The 23,330-nt window shown below is 34.3% G+C and overlaps 1 protein-coding gene across 1 annotated transcript; it reads left to right on the top strand.

Moving 5' to 3' along the window:
- Nucleotides 1-1,261: 1,261 nt before the first annotated feature.
- On the top strand, nucleotides 1,262-23,137 carry LOC113403887 (calaxin-like). The gene is made up of 5 exons (XM_026644515.2): nucleotides 1,262-1,382; nucleotides 3,319-3,388; nucleotides 7,432-7,612; nucleotides 8,976-9,086; nucleotides 22,870-23,137. The coding sequence occupies exons 1-5, from the start codon at nucleotides 1,262-1,264 to the stop codon at nucleotides 23,053-23,055; spliced, it is 669 nt and encodes a 222-aa protein (XP_026500300.1). The 3' UTR covers nucleotides 23,056-23,137.
- The last annotated feature ends 193 nt before the right edge of the window (nucleotides 23,138-23,330 follow it).

The following is a 23,330-nucleotide window of genomic DNA, read 5'->3' as shown; positions in this document are numbered from 1 at the left end:
TGAATTTCACGTGTTAATAAAATTGTTGTGTTTGAAGCTGATTGTCATGAACTTTAGAGTAAGCTAAGTAAGCGTAAACAACGGGAATGTTTATAGCAAAAAAATATTTTTAACTTATTTCCATTATTTTTTAATACATATTTTCTTTTCGTCAAAGCTGAGATGCCGCAGTGCTTCGAACACGTGAATTTTAACCGATAATTGCGAGTTCAAACTCAGACAGGCACCACTAAAATTTCATATGCAAAATCTGTATTTAGAATTCATCTCAAGCTCGACGGTGAAGGAAAACATCGTGAGGAAAGCTACATGTGTTAATAGCCACACGTGTATCCATCAAACCGCTTAGGAGTGGCATGGTGACATTAGCCTTCTGGCTTAACCCAGCTGAGATATGTAAATGCTGTTATTTTTGTCGGCAAAACAGCAATGCGAAATATTTTTATATAATTTATTAGTCAGGAACTTCATTTGTTGCTCAGATGAAATATTAAAAAAAAAATTCGAGCTAAAAATGTTTCTTTAATAAATTGTTACCTTTTTCTGCGGGTATGGATTTGAAGAAAACATTTTTGTTATATAACTTTTTAATTGTAGAAACCAAAATTTATAAATCTTACAATAAGTTTAGTTACTTAATTTAATTACAACTCAACATCAGTACAGCTCAAAATCTGTGAACAAAATGTCCACCAATTGATTTTAGTTTTATTTTATTCTTTATATTAGTTGGACTAGCAAAAGCGCACGTATCCCTAGTATAATCACCACCATCATTGATATACGGCTCGTTGGTCTAGTCATCTAGTGGTTTGATATCTCTTTCATGTCTCGTATAGCAGATAAAGTTGATGATCCTGCCCCTGAACTTTTTCCCGTTGTCTCGAAATTGCCTTCCGTCGTGTATTATGAGAGGACCTGAGTTTGCGCACACACTTGGGAACTATAATATGTCCTGCGTAGTTGGCTGGTCTCTCTTAAGATTGACCGAAGTGACCGAAATCAGTCAGGACGACATAAATGTGATAGTAAGTAAACATAAACATGTTTACTTCTTTAATATGTATAGACTTATTTTTGTTTCATTTCATATGTAAATACTTAAATGACAGTTCACGCCATTATCGGTGTCATATTATTGGTGTCATTATAAACTGTCAATTTGTTACAAAATTAACCAAAATTTTTACGACATTAATTGTATTATAATAACTAGATCACATTTATTAACAAAACTAATTTTTTGTCTTCATACATCAACATGTCGGCATCTCTGGATTCAGCTTTGGATCCCATGGAAGAGATAAGGTTTAGAAAAAAACACGGAACAATGTGGATTGAAATGCAGAAATATACTCATTTTACTTTTGACGAATTGGAACGTAAGTAGCAATATTAAAATTATATAAATATTTATTGTATTATGATGAGTCAGGTCTCTCGGCTAGGTCGAGCCGGTCAAGGAGGCCGCCATCGTGCAGCGGTGGGGTTCCGCAGGGAAGAGGAAGGGTGCCAGGGCAGAGGAGCTGGCCGCATGCGCAGTTCGCTCAAGGAGGTTTGCGATGCGGCCATGCCTCGGACCCGGCGCAGGGTTCTGCGCCGGCACGTCTATTGATGATCGCCCGAAATCGCCGACCTTCGGGTGACGTGCTGCCGAGCGCGGAGGGCCTCCGTCCGCTCTCAAAGGCGCAACGGCCTCGACACGGATCTGGAGAGATAGATGCTGGACGCTTATCGCCAATTGAAAAAATTCTGCAGCTGGCGATAAGCAAGGCCAAGGAGAAGGCCAGGGAGGAGCTTCTGACGGGCCTCAATCCTCCTCCTACGCCTGGTCGGGGAACTCTTCACCCATCCAGGCGAGCATGTCCCGGAGCGTGAGATGGAGATGGCTCTCGACCGCTAGAGGGCCAAGAATATTTGTGCAACGTGCAGTTTCCGAAGCCTTGGAAAGAGGGAAAATTGGTCCTGTTGCCGAAGGGAGGTCGGCCGATGGATTTCTCTCGGAAGATCCTTGTAGCCCGCCTCGTTCAGTACCTCGAGGAGGTCGGTCCGGGTATCTCAGAGGCTCAGTACGGGTTCAGGGCGGGCCGGTCGTCGGTCAACGCTCTGGACGCCCTGAAGACTTGGACGACGGATGCGGTGGCCCGCACGCCTTCAACAGTCTTTGAGACGATAAGGGAGGCACTCCGATACCATGGGGTGCCGACCTATCTCAGAAGCCTGCTGGAGGCGTACCTCCAGGACAGAGAGATCCTCTGTGTGACGTGAATCTAAATCTAAAATTGAGAGTTTCTTTGGGTAAACATCACTAAGTTTTCACGTGTTGAATTTATGTTGACATCTCCACTTGGTGGTAGGGCCTGGGTCGGTACCCTTCGCTCTTCAGATATTCCGCTAAACAGCAATATTTAGTATTGTTGTGCTACGGCTTGAAGGAGGAGTGAGCCGGAGTGACAACAGGCACAAGTGACATAACATCTTAGTTCCCAAGGTTGGCGGCATATTGGCGATATAAGGAATAGCTAATATTTTTTACAGCGGCAATATCTATGGGCGTTGGAGACCACTTTACATCAGGTGGCCCATTTACCCGTTGGCTTCTCTATTATATAAAAAATAGTGTTTTTCGCGGAAGAAAATACATGATAAAAATACATGATATTTTAATACATTAAAATTAGTTGGATGAAAATTCACAACACGTATTTCCATCAATTTACAAATAGCAACAGCGTGGCGGAATAAGCTCCAAAGCTTTTCCTCGAGGTCTTTGTCCATCAGTGGGACTTACAGGCTGTTAATTTTCTCTGTTATGTATGTTTAAATTAAGTTAATATATATATATCAACATACAAACTATCGTTGACACATTTGTACAAGACATTCTTGTTTTTTTTTTTTAATAATATGGTTTTAACACGAAATTCGTTTGTATTTAATAAATAATATATATTATGGAACCATTTAGATGAATATACAATGAAAAAAACCTTTATTTAAAGCCTTTATTAAAGCTATCAATTTTTCAGTGAAATTCTATTGTATAAAATGCATAGTCCAATCAATCTATTCTCTCCGTGTCTCGTACACGTCCATTGTTGACTTTTCCATAGATATTTTGAAGACTAGCAATTTTTTTGTATTTTATGATTTTATCACGATACATTTATTTCAGAGTACGTCAGGATCTTAAGCTTTAGTATAAAAAAATGCAATATGTTAACATATGATATAGTTTCCATTCTGAAATTATAAACTATAATATTCTGAAAGTTGTACTTCAATAGATCCATACGAAAATCTTTTTTTAATTTACAGAAATCATGATCATATTCTTCAAAATACAGAAACGCGATGAGAAACCGGCTGGAAGTGACTTAATATCCAGGTAAAACAATAACTAATATTTCAATTGTTTAAGTAACTTATATACTTGCATCACAGACAGACATTGCCGTACCTGTGGACGTATATCAGTTGACTGAGCCAGTGTAACTACAGGCACAGGGGATATAACGTTTTAACTCGCAAGGTTGGTTGTGCTTTTGGTGATATACGGAATGGTTAATATTTCTTACAGCGCTAATGTAACAATCACCATTAATGTGGACCACTTGCCTTAAGTTATCCATTTGCATATTTGTCTAATAATATCATTAAAAAATATATTGATTTAGTGAATTGGTTGAGTTGAATGGTATAGAAGTTAATGTGCAGTAACATCATCGAATAATGGTAAAATTTAAGGATGGAAACATCGAATATAAATAATACAACTTTTCTGAAGATATCCTAACGTTAGTGTAATATAATTTACGATAACATTGTATGCGCTTGATCGAACTTACGTGGCAATTTTCTGTGAAATTTTATTACATTTGTAGGGATGTAGTTTGTTGGTAATATAAATAGGTTTTGTGTTGTTATTTTCTAGGCTTGAACTTGTGAGAATCAGTCAATACTGTTCCGTCTACTAGATAATTTTCTATTATTACAATAAAATATCACTTTAAATTGTGACGGCTATTAGTTTTGATACAATTATATAGTAATATTAGTGATTTGAAACTAAGAAGTAAACAAGTTAAAAAAGTGATAAGACTGATAAATAACTTATAGATATACAGTTATCTATATTTATTCTTTACCTAAACCAGTAGATATAATTGTTCAAAATAGTTATCAAATACTTAAATATTCATAAAGTTTACTTGAACAAAATACATTTGATCCGTTTTGAAAACATATTGTATTCGCATGCATGTATTGAAAATACTGCCAAAATTGTGTTGGTACTGCGAACAACGAAACTTAAGTTTATTTTCATTTAATTTGTTTGCAGACATTTAGTTTTGAGAAGCCTATAAAATATTAAGAACTAAAACTTAAGTATATTTGGAGTTTATTATAAATGCGTCTCTCAAGTTTGTTGACGATAAAGCGTAGGACTCAACTTTAGGTTATGGAATAGGTATGGACTTAATACCAAGGGGAGATAATAGGGCTCGGATTCCTCCGTTATGCATTAAAAGTATCCTATCTCTTTCTGAGTATATACCTATCGTAAGAGTGAGTGAGCCAGTGTAACTGTGTAAGTGGCACAAGAAACATAACATCTTAGTTCCCAAGGTTGGTGGCGCATTGGCGATGTGAGGAATGGTTAATATTTCTTACAGCGCCATTGTTTATGTGGTGACCACTTATCATTTGGTGACCCATTTGCGCGTCCGCTATTTATTTTTTTTTGCTGGAAAAATGCATAACGCGTTCCCATGTGGGGGTATGTGTGTCTCGCCGGCGCTGAAGGCACCAGAATACCCACTAAAAAACCGGCGGTACCCACTCCGTCTTTTCGGGAGACGTCACGGGATAGCTTGCGCATACTACTGTGACGTCCTGACAGTAGGCCCAACTCTGCAGGCCTTCAATTCCTAGGGGGTTCTCAGGGTACAGAGACCCCCTAGCCCCGGCGAGACTTATGGATGGAGTGGAAGGTGTCCATACCGAAGACGCCTTCTCCCCGGTCTTCTTCGGCGAAGCGGGTCGGCAGCACTGTTCTCACGCTCCCGCTCTGCGGCCTCCTTCTGTGTCATAACGTTTTCACAGAACAAGACCATTTCCTTCCAGCAACTTTCGCTGTCGATCATAGCGTTTATCACGCTCGGCAGCGAGAGGTCTCCGCCTACAATGGTCGCCAAGAAAAGGGCGCTGACGCCCCCATGCGGCACACTCAATCAGGGTGTGACGGGTCGTGTCCGAAGGCGCGCCGCACTCGTGACTGGAGGGTGTCATCTCTCGCCTCGCTATCCGGTGCAGATACCTACCGAAACAGCAGTGCTCGGTAAAAAGTGTGCCTTGTCTTCGTTCCACCCAGCGACTCAAGTGGGTACGGATAGCCTCCACTGTCACCAAGCCTGCCGAGGGGGACCCCAGATCTTCCTTCCACCTTCTAATCAAGGCTCCCTGGGCTCAAGCCCTGACTCGCTTCACCTCCACCAGTCGTGGACGATCGCCGCTTGACCTTGCTACCACCCGGAACTGGTACACTTCCGCAAGCACTTCCGCTTGTAGTTCTCAAGGCGGATCGCTAGCAAGAAGTGTCGCCACCATCCACGACACCGTATAATAACCCCGTATCGCTCTCACCGCTATGATCCTCTGTGATTTCCGCAGAAGAGCCTTGTTACAAGCGGTGAGGGAGTCCACCAAAACGGGTGCTCTGTACAATGCCATAGAGCGCACCACGCGAGAGTATAAACGCCAACAAGATGTTTCCGGCCCTCCTACGTTGGGTAGAAGGTGACCTAAGGCGGCAGCAGCGTTGATGAGCTTCGGACTGAGTTGGACAAAATGCTGCCCGAAGCTCCATCTTCCGTCCAGGATAAGGTCCAGATACCACCTGAGCCTGCACCTTATTCACCGTCCCCTGGACGATGATAGACGCTCCTCGAGGGGGACCTCGGCGTGGACCGTAGAATAGGCCTCTATTTTAGTTACAGAGAACCTCAAGCCCATCATCCCGATTCGATCCACTGTAAGCGACACTCCGACCTCAGCTAGGTGGGCCGCCTCCTGAAAGGTTCGCCCCGTCGCCGTGATGAGGGTGTCGTTCGCGTAGCACAATACTCCCATCGCGGGCAGCGTCGCTGCATTTACAATCACAAGATCGCAAAAATAAACGTACACAGATGTCGACTTATTTCCTTTGCACTTGGTTACCAATATCTAAGATTTTTACGTACCATTTAAAGTAATTGTGCTATTTCGGCGAGATTTACGTTTTTTTTAAATCATGTACTAAGTTGTTGGGGGAGCAAAATGGCCAACTGATGGTAAATGGTCACCATCGCACATAGACAATGGCGCTGTAAGAAATATTAATTATTCCTTACATCGCCTATGCGCCACCAACGTTGGGAACACAACAGTACTGCTGTTTGGCGGTAGAATATTTCATGAGTGGGTGGTACCTATCCAGGCGGGCTTACACAAGGCTAGGGCCTTGTGCTACCAACAAGGAAAAAACCGTAACCATAAAATATTTTAGGTATAATAATTTATTTTAATTTACTCGAATAATTAAGAAATGAGAATATATTATTTACGTAAACAACCAATAATAATAATATATTAAAAAATTCACCGTAAAACAAAAATAGATATGTATGCGTAAAAATACGTACGTCATTAACTCGATACCCCGAGGCAGGCAAAGCCACCCATATTGCAAACGTCAATTAATTAAACAAAAAATATTTCTGAATAACATAAAGCGTCAATAGCGCAATGGTTTTGGGCCGCCTAGCAGGAATGTAAAAACTTGCAGGTTCGATCCTGAACCCTTGTGCTATTGTAGTCCAATCCTAGCACAATCTTTAAGCCTACTGGAGGGGATATTAGGAATCTTAGTAATTACTTGAGCCGATGAAATGGCCCAGTGGTTAGAACGCGTGCATCTTAACCGATGATTTCGGGCTCAAACCCAGGCAGACACCACTGAATTTTCATGTGCTTAATTTGTGTTTATAATTCATCTCGTGTTCGGCGGTGAAGAAAAATATCGTGACGAAACCTGCATGTGTCTAATTTCAACGAAATTCTGCCACATGTGTATTCCTTCCTAAACCTTCTCCTCAAAGGGAGAGGAGGCCTTAGCCCAGCAGTGGGAAATTTACAGGCTGTTAATGTAGTAATTACTTAAAATTACTACAATATATTTTTATAAAAAAGGGAATAATGTCATCTCCTTAGAAAACATGTATGCGTCGGATGGAAATCTGGTACATGTATGCAAATTGGTTCATCAACCTTATTGGGGCAGTTTATGGAATAATGGCCTTAACACCTCCGCAAAATGAACAGCTGTAGGTCATTTACAGTTTTTTTCTTGACACTTTTAGGTACTTTACTTTATAATGGTAATATTCTCAGGGCACATTTCCGCGATGTTCTTCACACTGGCCTTGGTATGACGGACGCTTATATGATGGAGCGAGTCATGGTCGCTTTGGACCGAGGCACGTCCCCATATGTGACCATGTCTACGTTTGCTAAAGCTATGTCGCTGTACCTACGTGGTGACTTAGAGGAACGGATAAATTATGCCTTCACGGTTTGTTACGTTAAACTCTAATGGTAGTATGACAATTTTTATCATTGAAACATGCCTCGTTAGACTTACGGGTAGTTTACGCTGTAAGTCCGTCGTTATAGGTTCGAATCCTGGGTCTGGTCATTATTTTTTTCCTGAGTCTCGTAATAGGCAGTGATAACACTCTCCTGCTTTAACACTGAACTCTAGTGAATTGGAGACACAAGGGACATAACATCTTAATTCCGGTGGTATGTGGCGATGACACTAGCGATGTAAGTAATTATTATTATTTCTTACAGCGGCAGCGGTCGGTGATGAACACTTACCATCAGGTGGCCCATTTGCCGGTCCGTTAACCTATAACATAAATATATACCTAATAATCAGATACTTATGTTCGTATTTACGTAGTTTTTAAAGTAATTTTTAAATGCGAATGCGAAGTCGAGACCGTATAATTTTATAGTCGCCGCATTTTCAAATGACATGAACTGTTGTTTGCTTGCACCTTAGGGCCGTTTTATAAATGTTGTAGACTACACTAGACTTTACAGGTGCATAAAACCTATGGTTCAAATAATTCCATGGTTTAAATACATAATTATATTAATAAAAAAAGTAATTTATAATATAATGTATTTAATAATATTATATTATAAATTACTCTTTATAATATATAATATTTTATTAACCTCGAACAGATATAACCAATCACGAATACACTAATTGAATATTTCCGACCTGAAAATGTCAATGCCTATAAATAGTGATGAAAGCCTGCTGAAAATTGTAAATAATAACAATGAGATTCTACCGCATGTGTATCTGCATTGGAGCCAAGTAGTGAAATTACCTCCAAACCTTCTTCCCAAAGGGAGAATAGGCCTTAGCCCAGCAATGGGATATTCACATGCTATTAAGTTTTATTTAAATAAAAGTCCTACTGAATTGAACACTATTTTTAATTTCGTACTACATTAATTTATCTGCAGAATGTAAACACATAAAGACATTGAGGCAGTGAGACATATCTAATGGTGTATCATATAACAGTGATTGAACCGTTTGATGATTCCTTATATAAAAAAAAACTTAGGCTTAAAAATTAAAACCTAATTTACGGTGAAAAATAGCTGTCCAAAGAGCACGACGTAAAATATTCATCATCTAATCAGTAGACAACTGACATACATTTTAATTTAATATATAATAATCATAGTGACGTTTAGAGTATTCTTGTGCTCTTATGCCTTTGGTTATATTTTGAAAGTGCGGCTACTTATTAATTTATGAAAGTGATTCCAATGATACTAAACTTATTAAGAGTTGAAATTGTATAAGTTTTTGATTGCTGGGTATTATATATTTTTTTTTATTTCAGTGTTACGATTTACTCGGTGAAGGGCATTTGAGGAGGGAGACCATGTATCAATTGATGAAGAAGAGTTTAGCGAAGGCCTCGAGGGATGACGACGTCGAGGAGGCCGTTAAGGTAGTATTTCTAATTGAATATTAAATAAATGATTAAACTTTCAAGAGTTAAATATCATTGGCATTTTATGTCAGATTACCACCTCAGGTAATCCCTTATCAGGTTTGTACCATGTGATGTGAATCAAGTTTTTATGGATCCGATGAGCTCTTACAGCGTAGTTTGAATCAGCACGCGCGGCACTTTTACTAAGCTTTGGTGCGAGCTGACGCCCGATCCTTTTAATCATAGATCATAGAAAGTTAGTTTTAATAAAAAAATTCAATAATCGTGACCCGTCAATAATATTGATATTATGTTAAAAATATATTTCGTGGGCGAAAATAATTATCTTACTAATTGGTCAGGTGGTCTTAATATTTATTAAATATACTAGCGGCCCGGTACGGGCTTCGCTACGTATAAAGTGATATAATACAAAAATGAGTTAGAACATCGATTCATTTCTTAAAAAAATATATTTACTTAATTGCTAGCTATTTAAAAAAATAATTCAAAACATTTGGATAAACAATATTTTTGGTTTTTCCATTTTGATTGTGAATAAACAAACGGCTGGGAGTACCGACTCTGGAACAGGCAACATAAAGTTTGCCGTGTGAAAAACATGATTCTTCCAAATTCACACCACAAACGTGAAGTGTTTGCCCTTGGGCCTTGTTGATGGACATCGCAAATGATAAACGAACAGGATATTGTAATCGTTTGAACTCGAATGGCATATCAGTTTGAATCATAGGGATACGCGACAAACCAAACGTCAAACAAACTTCACCTTTAGATTTACCAGTTAAGATCGTAGCTTCGATCAAATTTGGCAATAACTTTTTCACTGTCAATCTGGTGCCATTGTACAGTTCTGGTGGATTCATATTTCGCAATAATATAATTAAAGAACCAACTTTCAGATTTAAACAGTGCGGTGGCGTACCAACCGGTTCCAATGAATTTAAAAATTCAACTGGAAAGTTCAATGCCTCATCTTGATTCATAGCTGTCAATTGATTTATATGTCGTGAATACACCTGGCAGTTTCTCTTGAATTTGAAAATTAATAGCATTGATATGAATGTTCTTTGGTGCTAAAATGGCGCGTTCTCTTAACCAATCATGATTTATATAATTCTGAAGAATTCAGAAAAATACATTCAATCAATTCATCTATGGATTGCACAATAATACAAAAATTGTTCGGTATAGCAATCAATCCATTGGTCCTGTCGATTTATATTTTGCCATCACCAATTTCTAACAATTGTTTTGAAAACTCATGGGCAGCTGGATCATTTTGTAGGTTAATACGCATATTAATGTTTAGTGTAAATTTTTGTACATATCTCCAAAGAACTGATGACTTCAAACAGGCATTTATTTCATCAGCAGGAGTTGATCGAGGAATGATAGGCAATGTTTGACGAAAATCCCCTGACAGTAATATCAAAGTGCCACCAAAAAGCTGTTGATTACCACGTAAATCTTGCATTGTTCGATTAAATGTTTCTAGTGATTTTTTATTCGCCATTGTACACTCATCCCATAAAATAATTGACGATAATCGCAGAACTTTTGCCATAGCAGAATTTCTCGAAATATTGCAAATTGGAGTTTCAATCAGACATTCAATGGCAACTTTAATGCAGAGTGTGCGGTTCGACCACCTTCTAATAATGTAGCAGCAATTCCCGAAGATGCAAGTGCCAATGCAATTTCCTGTTCCGATCGAATAGTTGCTAAAATCAATGATATAACGAATGTTTTGCCTGTACCACCAGGTGCATCCAAGAAATGCACCTGGTGCTACAGGCAAATAGATAAGGATAGATAGGCCCGTTCTTGAGTTATAAAGTGACAACGAAAAATGCCACTTATTTTTATATATAAGATTGCTAAATGTATTTACGATTTGCAATTTAACTGTCTTAGATGGATTATCCCTCATTTATTTTGAATACATACTAAAAGAAAATTTTATAGGTAGTTAATTAAAACTAATTGCTACACTACGCTAAGTAGCCCCATCTATGTAATTATATTAAAACTGTTGCGATGGCTAGGGGTAACTTATTTCAATGAACTTTACGACATACTTAATTGGAAAAGGTTGCTCAATAGATGGCGGTTTCAGGCTAAATTTGCTGAGGAGTTATCTGAAAATCTACCATGAGACAAAAATTAATAATTTCGATGCTTTAATCGAGGTAGCCTTGTTTTAAAATTAACACGCTAATTGGCCTGAAATTATTTTACAATAATTTCAACAAAACCGACAGTATATTTGGGAAAAATATGTAATTGATTTAATTTATAACATGTTGATTGTTAAGAGGACTACAAGAGCTAAGTGCCCTTGAGAATCGCACGCACACACTTACAAAATCGACAAAAACGGCAAGCCCGTGAACTAAGGGTTAAGCGAGGTAACGAGGTTACGCCCAAATATTCTAATAGATGGCGCCAAACCGAGCGATGTAAGATCAATCATAAATCTCATAAAAAATAGATAGGACAACAGAATTGTTTTTATTTCTTTCGATGTTAGTGAACAAATGATTATAAAATAAAACTGATTCAATTAAACTTACATTATTTTTATTTATATTTTGTATACAATAAAATAGACAGTTAGTTTTAACCTTTTTTTTTCTTTTATTTATATTATTATACCACACTTAGTTCTTATACTAAATATTAAAACATACCAATTTTTAACATTTTATAAAAGTTTGATAATCTATTTATATAATAAAATCGTATATATAATAAAAGTGTTCGAAATCTGTAGTGTAGTAACCGTGGGGTAACATATAGCGTAGTGTTTGTTCGTTTTATTAATATCGGTTCACAAAGAAAAAATATATATTCACTTTAAAAAAAAAAAACATCTAAATATTTACTAGAAAAAGATGTCGTCAAGTCGATTTGGTTGAATCATTGGTTAACTAGGTTAATCATACTAGGTTTAATCATAAATCTCATAAAAATTGATAGAATATTAGAATTATTTGTATTGCTTTTGACTGTTATTCGAAAATGATTAAAAAATAAAACTGATTTAATTAAACTTAAAATATTTTTATTTACATTTGGTACTACAAAAAAAAACATTTAGTGTTAATTTTTTTATTAAAATCTTTTATTTAATATCACTTGTATGAATGAAAGTCTCGATGACAATGCACGATTCATGAATTGCTGCTATATTCAATCCAATATGGCGGACGTTACAAAAAAAATAAAATTTTTGAATTACGTACAATTGATACTTCTAAATATTCTAGTTCTCTGGTTCACAACAATTACATTTTTTTTGTTACAACTTTACTTTTTTTATTATTAAAATTAGTTCATACATAACTTTAATTCCTATTATAAACAAAATCGATAAAATTAAACTCTTACGCAAAGTAGCTTCCGTGTCATTGTTTTCGAGGAACTAATATAAAACAATATCATACCAAACCGAAATGGTTTAATGATTTAAATTATGGATCTTTTTCGAAAGTAGCGGTTACGAAATTCCGAGAGATTTAGCTTTTGAAAAGTTCTGCCGTCGCTTTCTTTATTCTGTAAAAAATAAATATATGTTAGTAATTATATTTTTATTAATTATAAAAGTATGTATTTAAAAAATATGTATCTAAATATGCCCCATAGTAGTTTTAATAAAAAATATCATATTGCTTCGAGTTCAAGGGGATCGAATGTAATCACTCTCAATTGATGTTTTTGTTCGAATCGACGCATTTTGTTCGAAAATAAGAATATCTGATTTTAAAAAAATCTATTGATTTTACTAAAAAAGTGACACAGAGGTATAGTAGTATATTGCTTGTAGAATAATCTGACAAAAGACCAGAATTATTGAATGTATATAAGTATAGTTATTATTTGTTAAAAGATTTTTTTAGAGGTAACTTGGTGATTTTTTTCTATAGTACCAAATTAATTACATTCTGAAGATTATCATATATTTTTTTCATTTGGTTTACTGTATTGGATCATATACTTTTTTGCACTATAAAACTTGCATTTAGCTCGTGTAGTCTCCTTAATTAGATTCTGCGTAGCGTCACTCGCTTTCAATTATATATGTTAAAGCCGCACGTTCTGAGATGATTTTAATAATTCTGCTCTATAACGTACCATTACAAATAATCAAAAACATGCTTTATAAAATGTGAGAAAAACTAATAATTATCACAAATTAAATTATATATTACGAGCTACATTAAACGCCATTGGAAACATTATTTAGAAACCCACTGAAATTTACTAATATTATAGTTTTTTGATACATACAGATTGTATTGCCCATAACGTAATTTTACCTCACGAAACACTATATGTGTAAATCAACGATTAAAAATTGAACCATAAGATTTCACAGAATACTTAATTTACTATAATTCTAAACCAAAAGGAAGCTTTTGTATAACTATTTACAGTCAATATAGTTGATCGAATAATGAATTGAACATTATTACTTAAAACAATTTGAATTAATATTTTAAATATCACTGTAAATAATTGAGTCCATCTTGGTTATACAACCTTCACCTTAACGGGGTGATTAAGTAACACAAATAAATTAAAAAATAAATACCGCCATTTAAAAAAAATGGCGGTATATTTTAATATCAGGCTGTATAAATGTATTCAACAATAGCGAAACAAATTAAACTAAACAGTTTTTAAAAAGCAATTACGTACTTTAACAATTAGATCGGTAATTTGAAAAAAAGTGATACAACTTTGTTTATAACATCTTAATTATTTATTATTGGTATTTCAGATGCATAATATTAAATTGAACATTTTTATTTAGTATATAGATATGTTTATCCCTAATCTAACGTTATGGTTATGATTTTTTAAACAGCTTTCTTAAATATATTCTGCTTGGAATAGAAGCATAAATACTGATTTCTATATTTCTAACCTCATAAATGATGGACTAATTCAATAAATGTATAAATATTTATTAACAAATCTATCCTCTTAAGAGTTAAATTTCTACTTATATAACAGAAGCCTAAAGAACAATTTCCGTTCTAATTTCGCAAATGACGCTCTTCAATACAAATTAATTTACCTCATTTAACCACCCTCTTTAACGTCTGTCTTTTACTCAGACACATAAGCCAAGAACATTAATATCCAAAATTATAATTTTCCAAATTACTTAATCAACTGCCTTTAACATACAAATAAATAACAATTTTCATACTTCTAACATGAAAAATAACTAACTTCCAAACAAACTTTCAACCCCATCAAATCATTTTCAAATCATCGGGAGATGAATGTTAATAATTCCTTTTGTAGTGCTTACCTATGTTCCATTAGGAATTTTTTTTTTGGGTATGCATTGTATTATGCAACAGTCAGTTAATTTAAGCATTGGGCATCTTTTCAGACACATGCATACAGCTGTCATCGACAATAAACCCTCGATGACGTTTTCTGTTTGGCCCGAGCACAGCCTCATTTCCTGTTACTCAATAATTAAACTATAGTACCATGAATGTTTGTCGTATTCTATGCTTGTTTATACTTACTTGTATTATTTCATCTCCACATGATGCAAGAGTGCTGCGAAACAGACGAAGCCCGTGAAAGTATTCCAATTCCGCAAATATTTATTATTATTTCATGTGTATATATAAAAATGATTTTAATAAATAGTACTCGTAATGTTTCATACGTTATTATTTCTCTTTAATATTTTATATGCCTATATCTGTTACTTATACGTATTGGATATATATTTTAAATTAAATTTAAAGATACCTTGTATATCGTTCTTTTATCAGGCATATTAATTATTTGTGCAATGATCCTCGTGTCTGTAAATTTGATGGAGCAAGGTCACAACACATCACAATTGTTTAACTGTTTTAGAAAATACCGTTTTCAGTAATGAGCGAGAGTTGTTTATATTAAAATTAACTTGTGAATAATTATCATATGAATAGATTTTGTTGATGTTTTGATATATTTCGAATTGCTATAAATAAATAAATATTATACTATTTAAATCACTCGCTTTTAAGTAGCCCAACAGAATCTTAACTTCGAGTTTCATTTACTTCTGTCAGTAATTCACGTGTTACTTGTGTTCTACTTCCGTAGCATCACTACGCAAAACATAAAAGTTCGCTTTTTGTAAGCAACATAGCAAATGTCATACTTTATGCTAATCCAATGTAATACTTTCAGAGTATATTATTATAATTGTTTATACTTGTATTTGCCAATTGAATAATCGAATCGGAGTGTGTCTATCGCCGTTACGTCTAGTTTAAAGTATTTTATATAAATATATATTTGTTGTACTTCCATATCTACAGTACGTTTGGTCGATATATTTGTGAAGTTATATAAATAAAGTCTTCTGATTTGAATTGCTAAGTCACCTTGATTTATTTGTAAAGGTATGGAGTGTAGCTGTTAAAAGAGCATTTAGGTATTCATCATCATCATCATAATCATCATCAGCCCACATTCGTCCACTGCTGGACAAAGGCCTCTCCAAATGCACGCCACTGTGGTCTTTCTTTTAGGTATTCTCAACATTTAAATTAAAACAAAATTTTTGTCTTTTATATATAGTATTTTTGTTAACAAAATATCTACCGAATTGCTAATTTTATAATTGTTCAATAAAACGACGTATAGGTTTTAATAAATCTGTCTAAAAATGCAAATTTTTTCAGAGCATAAATAGTAGAACCAGGAGCTTAAAAGAAAAGAGTTCCGCTTTATTCCGCGTTGATGCATTTGAATTTTTATGCAAATAAAATATTACGCGGAACACGGCTAGCTCGATTGATCCTCATAAATGTAATAATTTTTCAGACGAATAAAAAAAGAACTACAAGCTTTTTAAGTGTTAATTTTTATGTTTTTATTAGAATAATTCTAGACACGCTTACTTGGAATTAAATAATAGACTGTGCATAAATTACGTTCTATAGCTTTAAGGAATTTAATGTTAGTTATAAATATAATTGGCAGCTTCGTTAGGTAGTAGTTTAATAATGTTGAAGATCTCGAGGACCTCGATTTAAGCCGCGGATTGGACTAATTTAAACTTTTCGAATTTCTCTTGAGAAATTCTTAGTTATTTTACCTATGCTTCGGAAAGCACGTTCCTGCATCCTTTTTCTATCATTGAAATTGTTGTCCCATCGAATTAAAAGATTGAATAGAGATTTCACTTCTGGATGTGGCTACTTATTTATTAATCAATGACAGAATAAGGTATGATATTTGAAAGAGTTACAGTACTTCGTTTCTATTAATGGCTCTCTGTAATATTCATGTTTCAGCTGTCATCGTGTTTCTGTCAGTTATCGTTTGTTTTAGGAGTGATGGAAAGAGTTGAAAATTTGTAGAAGGTTCATCACATAATATAGAAATGATTACTTTATATATTTAGCAGTTTTTTCTCCGTTATAATATCTAGCTTGTTTAATTGATAGAGCTCCTTCAAGTTTTATTAATGTAAAATGAATCAGTACGTATAGTCTATAATAAAATATTGAAAATATAACCTGTGTAGCTTCTTTAACAGCCGTAACACTTGTGCACGTGGTTGACAGTTGACGTCTGTCCATTGAGCGCGGAGCTTGAGACATGACTTGAATAATTTAAATCGTTGTTACCTTAAATCTATCAGGTTCTGAATAATTTTATTGCCCGCACGTATTAGGTAAAACATCTGTTTGTAAAACAATGGCTTCTATTCGCTCTTAATTTAAGCTCAACTTTTTTTCAATAGGGGTAGTTTCTATCTTAATATAGAAAGCTATAAATGTTGTTTATTTAGGATTTATACTATCACACTACGACTAACGTCGGTAGACTATACTAGTCCATTTAAAGCCAAACACCTAGTCTACTACATAAAATATTTCTAGAGCTGCTGTTGTATTTCAACAAGGCGACAATAAACTTTTGGGGATAAATATCAAGAATAGTGCAATAAAATGTCAAAGAGTCGTCTGAGCTTTGGCGAAAATTGTACTCGAGTACAATTGTACCCGTGAACCGCGAGAGCAACGATATATATTTCTAATAAACAGATTTGCATCACATATTGTCATCATTGTATGAAAAACTGATATTTCTCTTCCCGGAAAATTTTCTTATTTCGCCTCCATGTAATATTAATATTGATATGTACGTTTATTCTATAAACGCAATGTATTTTTAGAAACTAAGCCATACGGATGTATTACTGGGAAATAAAACTTCTTTTGAAGTTTGACTAAGCTCATCAGCAGATTATAGTATTCATTTGCATGGCACAGTTAGAAAACTAATGACATAATTTAATACTTTCAAGTTACGAGATACGAGAGAGATAACTTCAAGTACTTTTTGCATTGATCCAGTTGCATATAATCCCGTAGATATATATACAGTAGAAGTTGCTCTTTGGAAGTTTGTTACTGAAAACAAGTTTATACCATTCATTTGTTCAGTTTGCTCTTTCGTTCAAAGTGACTCGTTTTGACAAAAATAGTCATGAACCTCTTCCTCCTTATATAAGTTAATTCGCTAATTAACCGATCCCAAAAATATAATATATTGACATTTCGAATTTGAATTTATAATTTATATTCGCTTGAGTGAAAGTCCTTCAGACGCTAGGTACCTGATATCTCCTTTAAAATATAATTCTTTTACCGATATATACACTTATACTGTATTTTTGAAGTAGCCCAACAATTCACAGAAAAATAAATAAAGTTCATCTACAATTTCGAGCAGCACAGTCACAATACAGATTGAAATTGTTTGAGAAAAATAGCAATACTTCATGACATAAACGAATATGCAAATAAATATAACCTGTGTAGCTTCTTTAACAGCTGTAACATTCTGTAATATCAGAAGCTGCTCAATTACTTTAAATTTGCTCTACAAACTGACAGATTTAGCTTGTCTTTTTTATATTATCTGCACAGAAATGACCCGTAAGTATTAGTGTTCAATGTGGCCGGAAAAATATCGACGAAAACTTCGAAGGCAAAAACTTTGCTTTGACTTTTACTTTAAGTGTCACTGAAGAAACTGTCCGTTGGATCGTAGCCGTATGTTGAATTTAAGAGCGTAGCGGAGAAAAGCCGCTAAAGTCACAGACATGACAGCAGATGTATAACGTGTACTTGTATTTCTTTCGTCGAATTGCAAAAATACATGAATGACTGGTTTCGAAAATTCTACAGATATATTTATAAAGCTTGTGACGTGTCAGACGGAAAACGATTTTGTTAAAAGAAAATTATAAATACGATATCTTTTTGAATAGGAGAAATTAGTTTAAGTTAGCAGATTCACATGGAAATCAAACAAAGACGGGAGATCACGCATAGTTCTAAAGGTAGAAACAAATCAAATAATTGCCTGATATTAAAATAGATAAGAGTAATTAAAAAATATATTTGTAAAAGTATTATTTTCACAACTACGCTTTTTAGTCTTTAGTCTTTAGAGCTTGAAAAACACAGCGACAGTTTTTTAAATCTGAATATTGGCAATTATTTGAATTTGTTTAAACATATTTTTATTCGAAGGTATTCAAAAAGCGACTGGTGAAACATATTCGATGTTTACTCCTTGTGTTTCGTTCACTTTTGCTGTAAATTAATTGTTTTATAAAATTCAACTAGCAAGTATGTCATACATTCAGGTTGCATAGAAGTAATTTATTCAAACATGTATCGGGTCACTGACCCGTATAGTGCGTTATGCAATTCCAAACGTATTTGGGTCGGACATGTTCATTCATAAGAGAAAAAATCATTGTAAGTGTTTAGTCAAGATACAAATATGTTTTGATAAATATTTCATAATTCTGGAGTTTTCTAATGGGGAATTAAATCAAATCTAATAAAATTATACTTTATTCAAGTAGGCTTTTACAAGTACTTTTGAATCGTCATTTAACAAACTATATTAAGTAAAACTACCACCGGTTCGGAATGTAGATTCTACCGAGAAGAATCGGCGAGAAACTCTTTTTCAACATCTAAAAATATTGTCGTGTTTGTTAAATACAGTTATATATGTATGTTGTATATCCTGCCTGGAAGTCAACAATCATTCACTCCACGCTTTTTCTGAAGATTCTGTATATTATTTGAATACATCTTTATTTATTTTTTAGTCTATACTAATGTAAGAGGAGGTATTTATGTAAAGCCTAATCGAAACAAAAACTACTAAAGCAATATACATAAATTGTATACCAGAAGATGCAGAGCGTTTTTGATAAGGTTTTTTTGTATAATATTATAATATGAGTAACACCGATTCGTAGTTTCAACCGCTTTAAAACAAGACTATTAATGTGACGAGCCTTAATGTCATGTTCTTTAATATTTCTCGTGCATCGAAATGGTAAATGTCATGATATATTTATATGTCGCATCAGAATCCAGAGCTAATTTTTGAAATGTCAAATCAATATTACAAAATTTAGCGGCAATAATAATTCTCGAAAAAATTTAAATATCGACGAAAAACCAACCGGATTTTATGTAGCCGAGGTATCTATTGACTACCGGTTACCTTATATTTACGCAGCATTACTTCTTTCTTTCGCTAATTTTAAAAATACTGCGGGTATTTTCTAATTGAAAGACTAATTCACTAAGTTTTATTCTTGCACAATAGCTACTGTTAAGATGATAATTGCAAACAAAGTTCCAACACAAGGCTCCTACGGCATGCATAGCATGCAATGAACAGAGTTATATAAAAATGCAGTTTTAAAAAAAATACTGCGAAACACAATTTAAATCTGCGACAGAATAGTTTGCTAATATTATTATAGTCCGTGCGAAGCTGTGGCGAGTCGCTAGTAAACAGATCAATAAAGACTAGCCAGACTTAAGAGCGTAGTTTGTAAGCGTGGAAATTTATTTTAGAACACACACATAGGTACTTTCCAATAATACAGTTGCATTGTGCAGTGTATCGTACGCATCCCCGGAGACAATTAGTTGCTTGTTTTAGGTCCAACGAATAAATTAAATTTTCATTGCGCGTTCATAACGTAGGATTTATAAAAATACATTTAATTACGAGTAATGTATTAGCTATAAGGTTGTCACTCGCAAACATAATTATAAATTATTTGTTAGCATAGGGTGCGGTCAGAGTGCATTAAGATGCCTCATATACATTATGATTTTTATTGATTCTACTGCTCTCCTCTAACTAAATAATTATTATTTTCTGGATATTTTAAGGTTGGTAGGTATAACGAAGTAGGGCGTTAAGACACATCACTTACTTAAATTTTATAAATAAAAATAATGGAGGTAAATATTAATCAGTTTTTTTTTTAATTAACTAAAAACTAAAGACAAAAATCTTCTTAGTTAAACAAGTCAATTAAAATTATTTTATATTACACAAATATCACGGGGGCGGCCCGTTGACGGTATCTGGTCATGAAAGGTACTAACTAAGTATAGCATCAGTACAAAATGGAATGTACATCAACCGTTTTTGCTTAGCACTATGCACTATTTTAATTAAGCATTTAAATAATTAGGAATTAAGTAGACGAACTAAACGACATGAGTTATGGGTATGAGTTGGCGTTTGTTTTAAATTTCGTATTAAGAGAAAAAAATAAGCAGGATAGTGCAAAAATTACATAACATTTAGGTACATTCAGGTATTCACTATGTTCATCCTTACAATTTTGTACTTTTAATTCGACATTAGGGGAAGTGGTTACCCTTCGTACACTTTTCAGATTTTTTTTTTACTAAGTGATTTATTGTCGTATTTACCTAGTTTATGTGCTTAAGTGTAACAAATATATTATAGTTTGTTATAAAAAAGTCCAAAACTATTATGACAAAAGGTTAAAGGGTTATAGGTTTTTTCTACATAAAATATTTGTCCGAATGTACCCCACGTATTGGTATGGTAGGGGTACGTTCGTACAGTAAATGCGGTAAATTCGTACGCCATGGGGTAGATTCATACAGGGTAATTAAAAAGCCAATTAAAATAGTTAAATTTTGATTAATTATTACAAAAATATTTATTTATCAAAGAACTAACTTAACAATATGTGACTTGACTAATAGTCGATAAATCTTGAAAAGTAAAAATTAACAATTGCATCCCACGACACTCGCGCCCCACCCTTATACTAACTTGTCTATGTGTGCGTAGACGATTCGCGAAATTATAAGAGTCGGCTCGAAATAAAAACTGACGTGCTCCCACCTTGGGCTCTGGGGAGGGACTGAAAATTTATTGACAGCGATGTCGAATAATAAGTCAAAACCGTCAAATTATTTTCTCCATACTAAAAAGTATGGACGACGAATGACAAAAAGTAAGCAATATTTAAATAAAAATTACTATAATATTGTGTGATATAACAGAAATTTAACACGGTGAACTTATTATTTACACTTTTGTGTCCCCATTTAACCAAAAATACATGTATAAACTAGCAGCTAAATAGCTTAAAAAATGTTAATAGAAAAGGTCGATTTCAGTGTTTGGAGTGACGTTGACGATGAATTTACTAGGTTATTAATACAAATTTTATAAATATCATCCGGTGAAACTTGTGATCTATCTATTAAGATACTGAATGTTTTTTTTCATCCATAATCAATGCTCCAGTTTTAAGATATTTTGAAAATAGTAAGCGCTATTTTGGCGTTCCGCAAGGACTGTCCTCTTAAGAGCTTTGTGTATTTGATATTGAAAGATATTGTTGCTTATTTTTAAAATAAAAATGTATTTATACAAGAGTTTTTCACTGAACTAAGATTAATCGTATGAAGTGGAAATCTATTTCAACTGTCGCGATAAACAGTTGTAGGTTTCTTTCATTGCTGTACATTTATTACAGCTTACGTTCTACACAATAACATTTCCCGCTATTACATTATGTAGGAGTCGTAATGCATTTAATTTTCTTTGTTGAATAAATATATTATATAATTCTTACACAACAAATAAATTACGCTTCTTTCGTGTAGATAATAGTGTATTATAAAACTGAGACACCCAAGCGACTGAAACTGTCGAAGTTGGCTGCGTTTAAACAAAGTTTAGAGATTATTCTACTCCGCTGCTATAGTGCGAGTTGGCATATAATAGACACACACTTCTGACTGAATGTTTCCAACACAAGCTGGCTTCACTGATTAAGAAAGATAAAACTCAGTGGTTTAGGCCCATTTTTTTTTTCGCCGGTTAGTTGTTTTTCATCTTTTTTTCCCACATGATTGGTATGTGGGAGTAGTCGGCACCAAATTCACTGGAATATCCACCACACACACTCCAAATATAATATCAACTGAGTTATAACTGTTCATAATATAATACATTCGTCTGTAAAATATCCAAGTTACTCGACATTATACCATATTCTTTGGGATATTTTTTTTTTTTTTTAATTTATTTATGGCATAGGTTAGCGGACGAGCATATGGGCCACCTGATGGTAAGTGTTCATCACCGCCCATAGACAGTGGCGCTGTAAGAAATATTAAGCATTCCTTACATCACCAATGCGCCATCGACCTTGGGAACTGTTATATCCCTTGTGCTTGTAGTTATACTGGCTCACTCACCCTTCAAACCGAAACACAACAATACTGAGTACTGTTGTTTGGCGGTGGAATATCTGATGAGTGGGTACCTACCCAGACGGGCTTGCACAAAGCCCTACCACCAAATAAAGTGCCAAGTATATTTCTAATTCTAAGCGATGATATGTTTTTTACAGGAGTTAGTTGATATTATGCTTAAGCGAATGGATGTTGACCTGGATGGTGTTATCAACTTTCAAGACTTCCACACATCAGTCGTGAACACGCCCTCATTGCTCGAGAGCTTGGGTTACTGCCTCCCAGAAAGGCCAGCGGTCTTTTCATTTCTGACAACTTGGTGTCCCACATGGGGCAAAATGTAAACCATACATGTCAAACAAATAATCCCTTGGTAAACAATTAATTTTGAAATATTTTGTTTATTTCAACCGTACAATAAAATTAACCATAAGTTTCATTTCGATTACTGTGGATATAATATAGTTTTTGAATATGATATAATTAAGATTTGCATAGAAAATGAGTTTGTGATTATTTTTATCCATTTTATGATTTATTATTTCTATCTGAAGAAATCATTTAATTATGAAGTACTATTTTGTTATAACAATGTTATATTCTAGATCTCATTTCCTGT

The sequence above is a fragment of the Vanessa tameamea genome, chromosome Z (assembly GCF_037043105.1).
Source record: "Vanessa tameamea isolate UH-Manoa-2023 chromosome Z, ilVanTame1 primary haplotype, whole genome shotgun sequence".
Lineage (NCBI taxonomy): Eukaryota > Metazoa > Arthropoda > Insecta > Lepidoptera > Nymphalidae > Vanessa > Vanessa tameamea.
The sequence above is the reverse complement of the archived record's forward strand: the minus strand, read 5'-3'. Positions and strand labels throughout refer to the sequence as shown.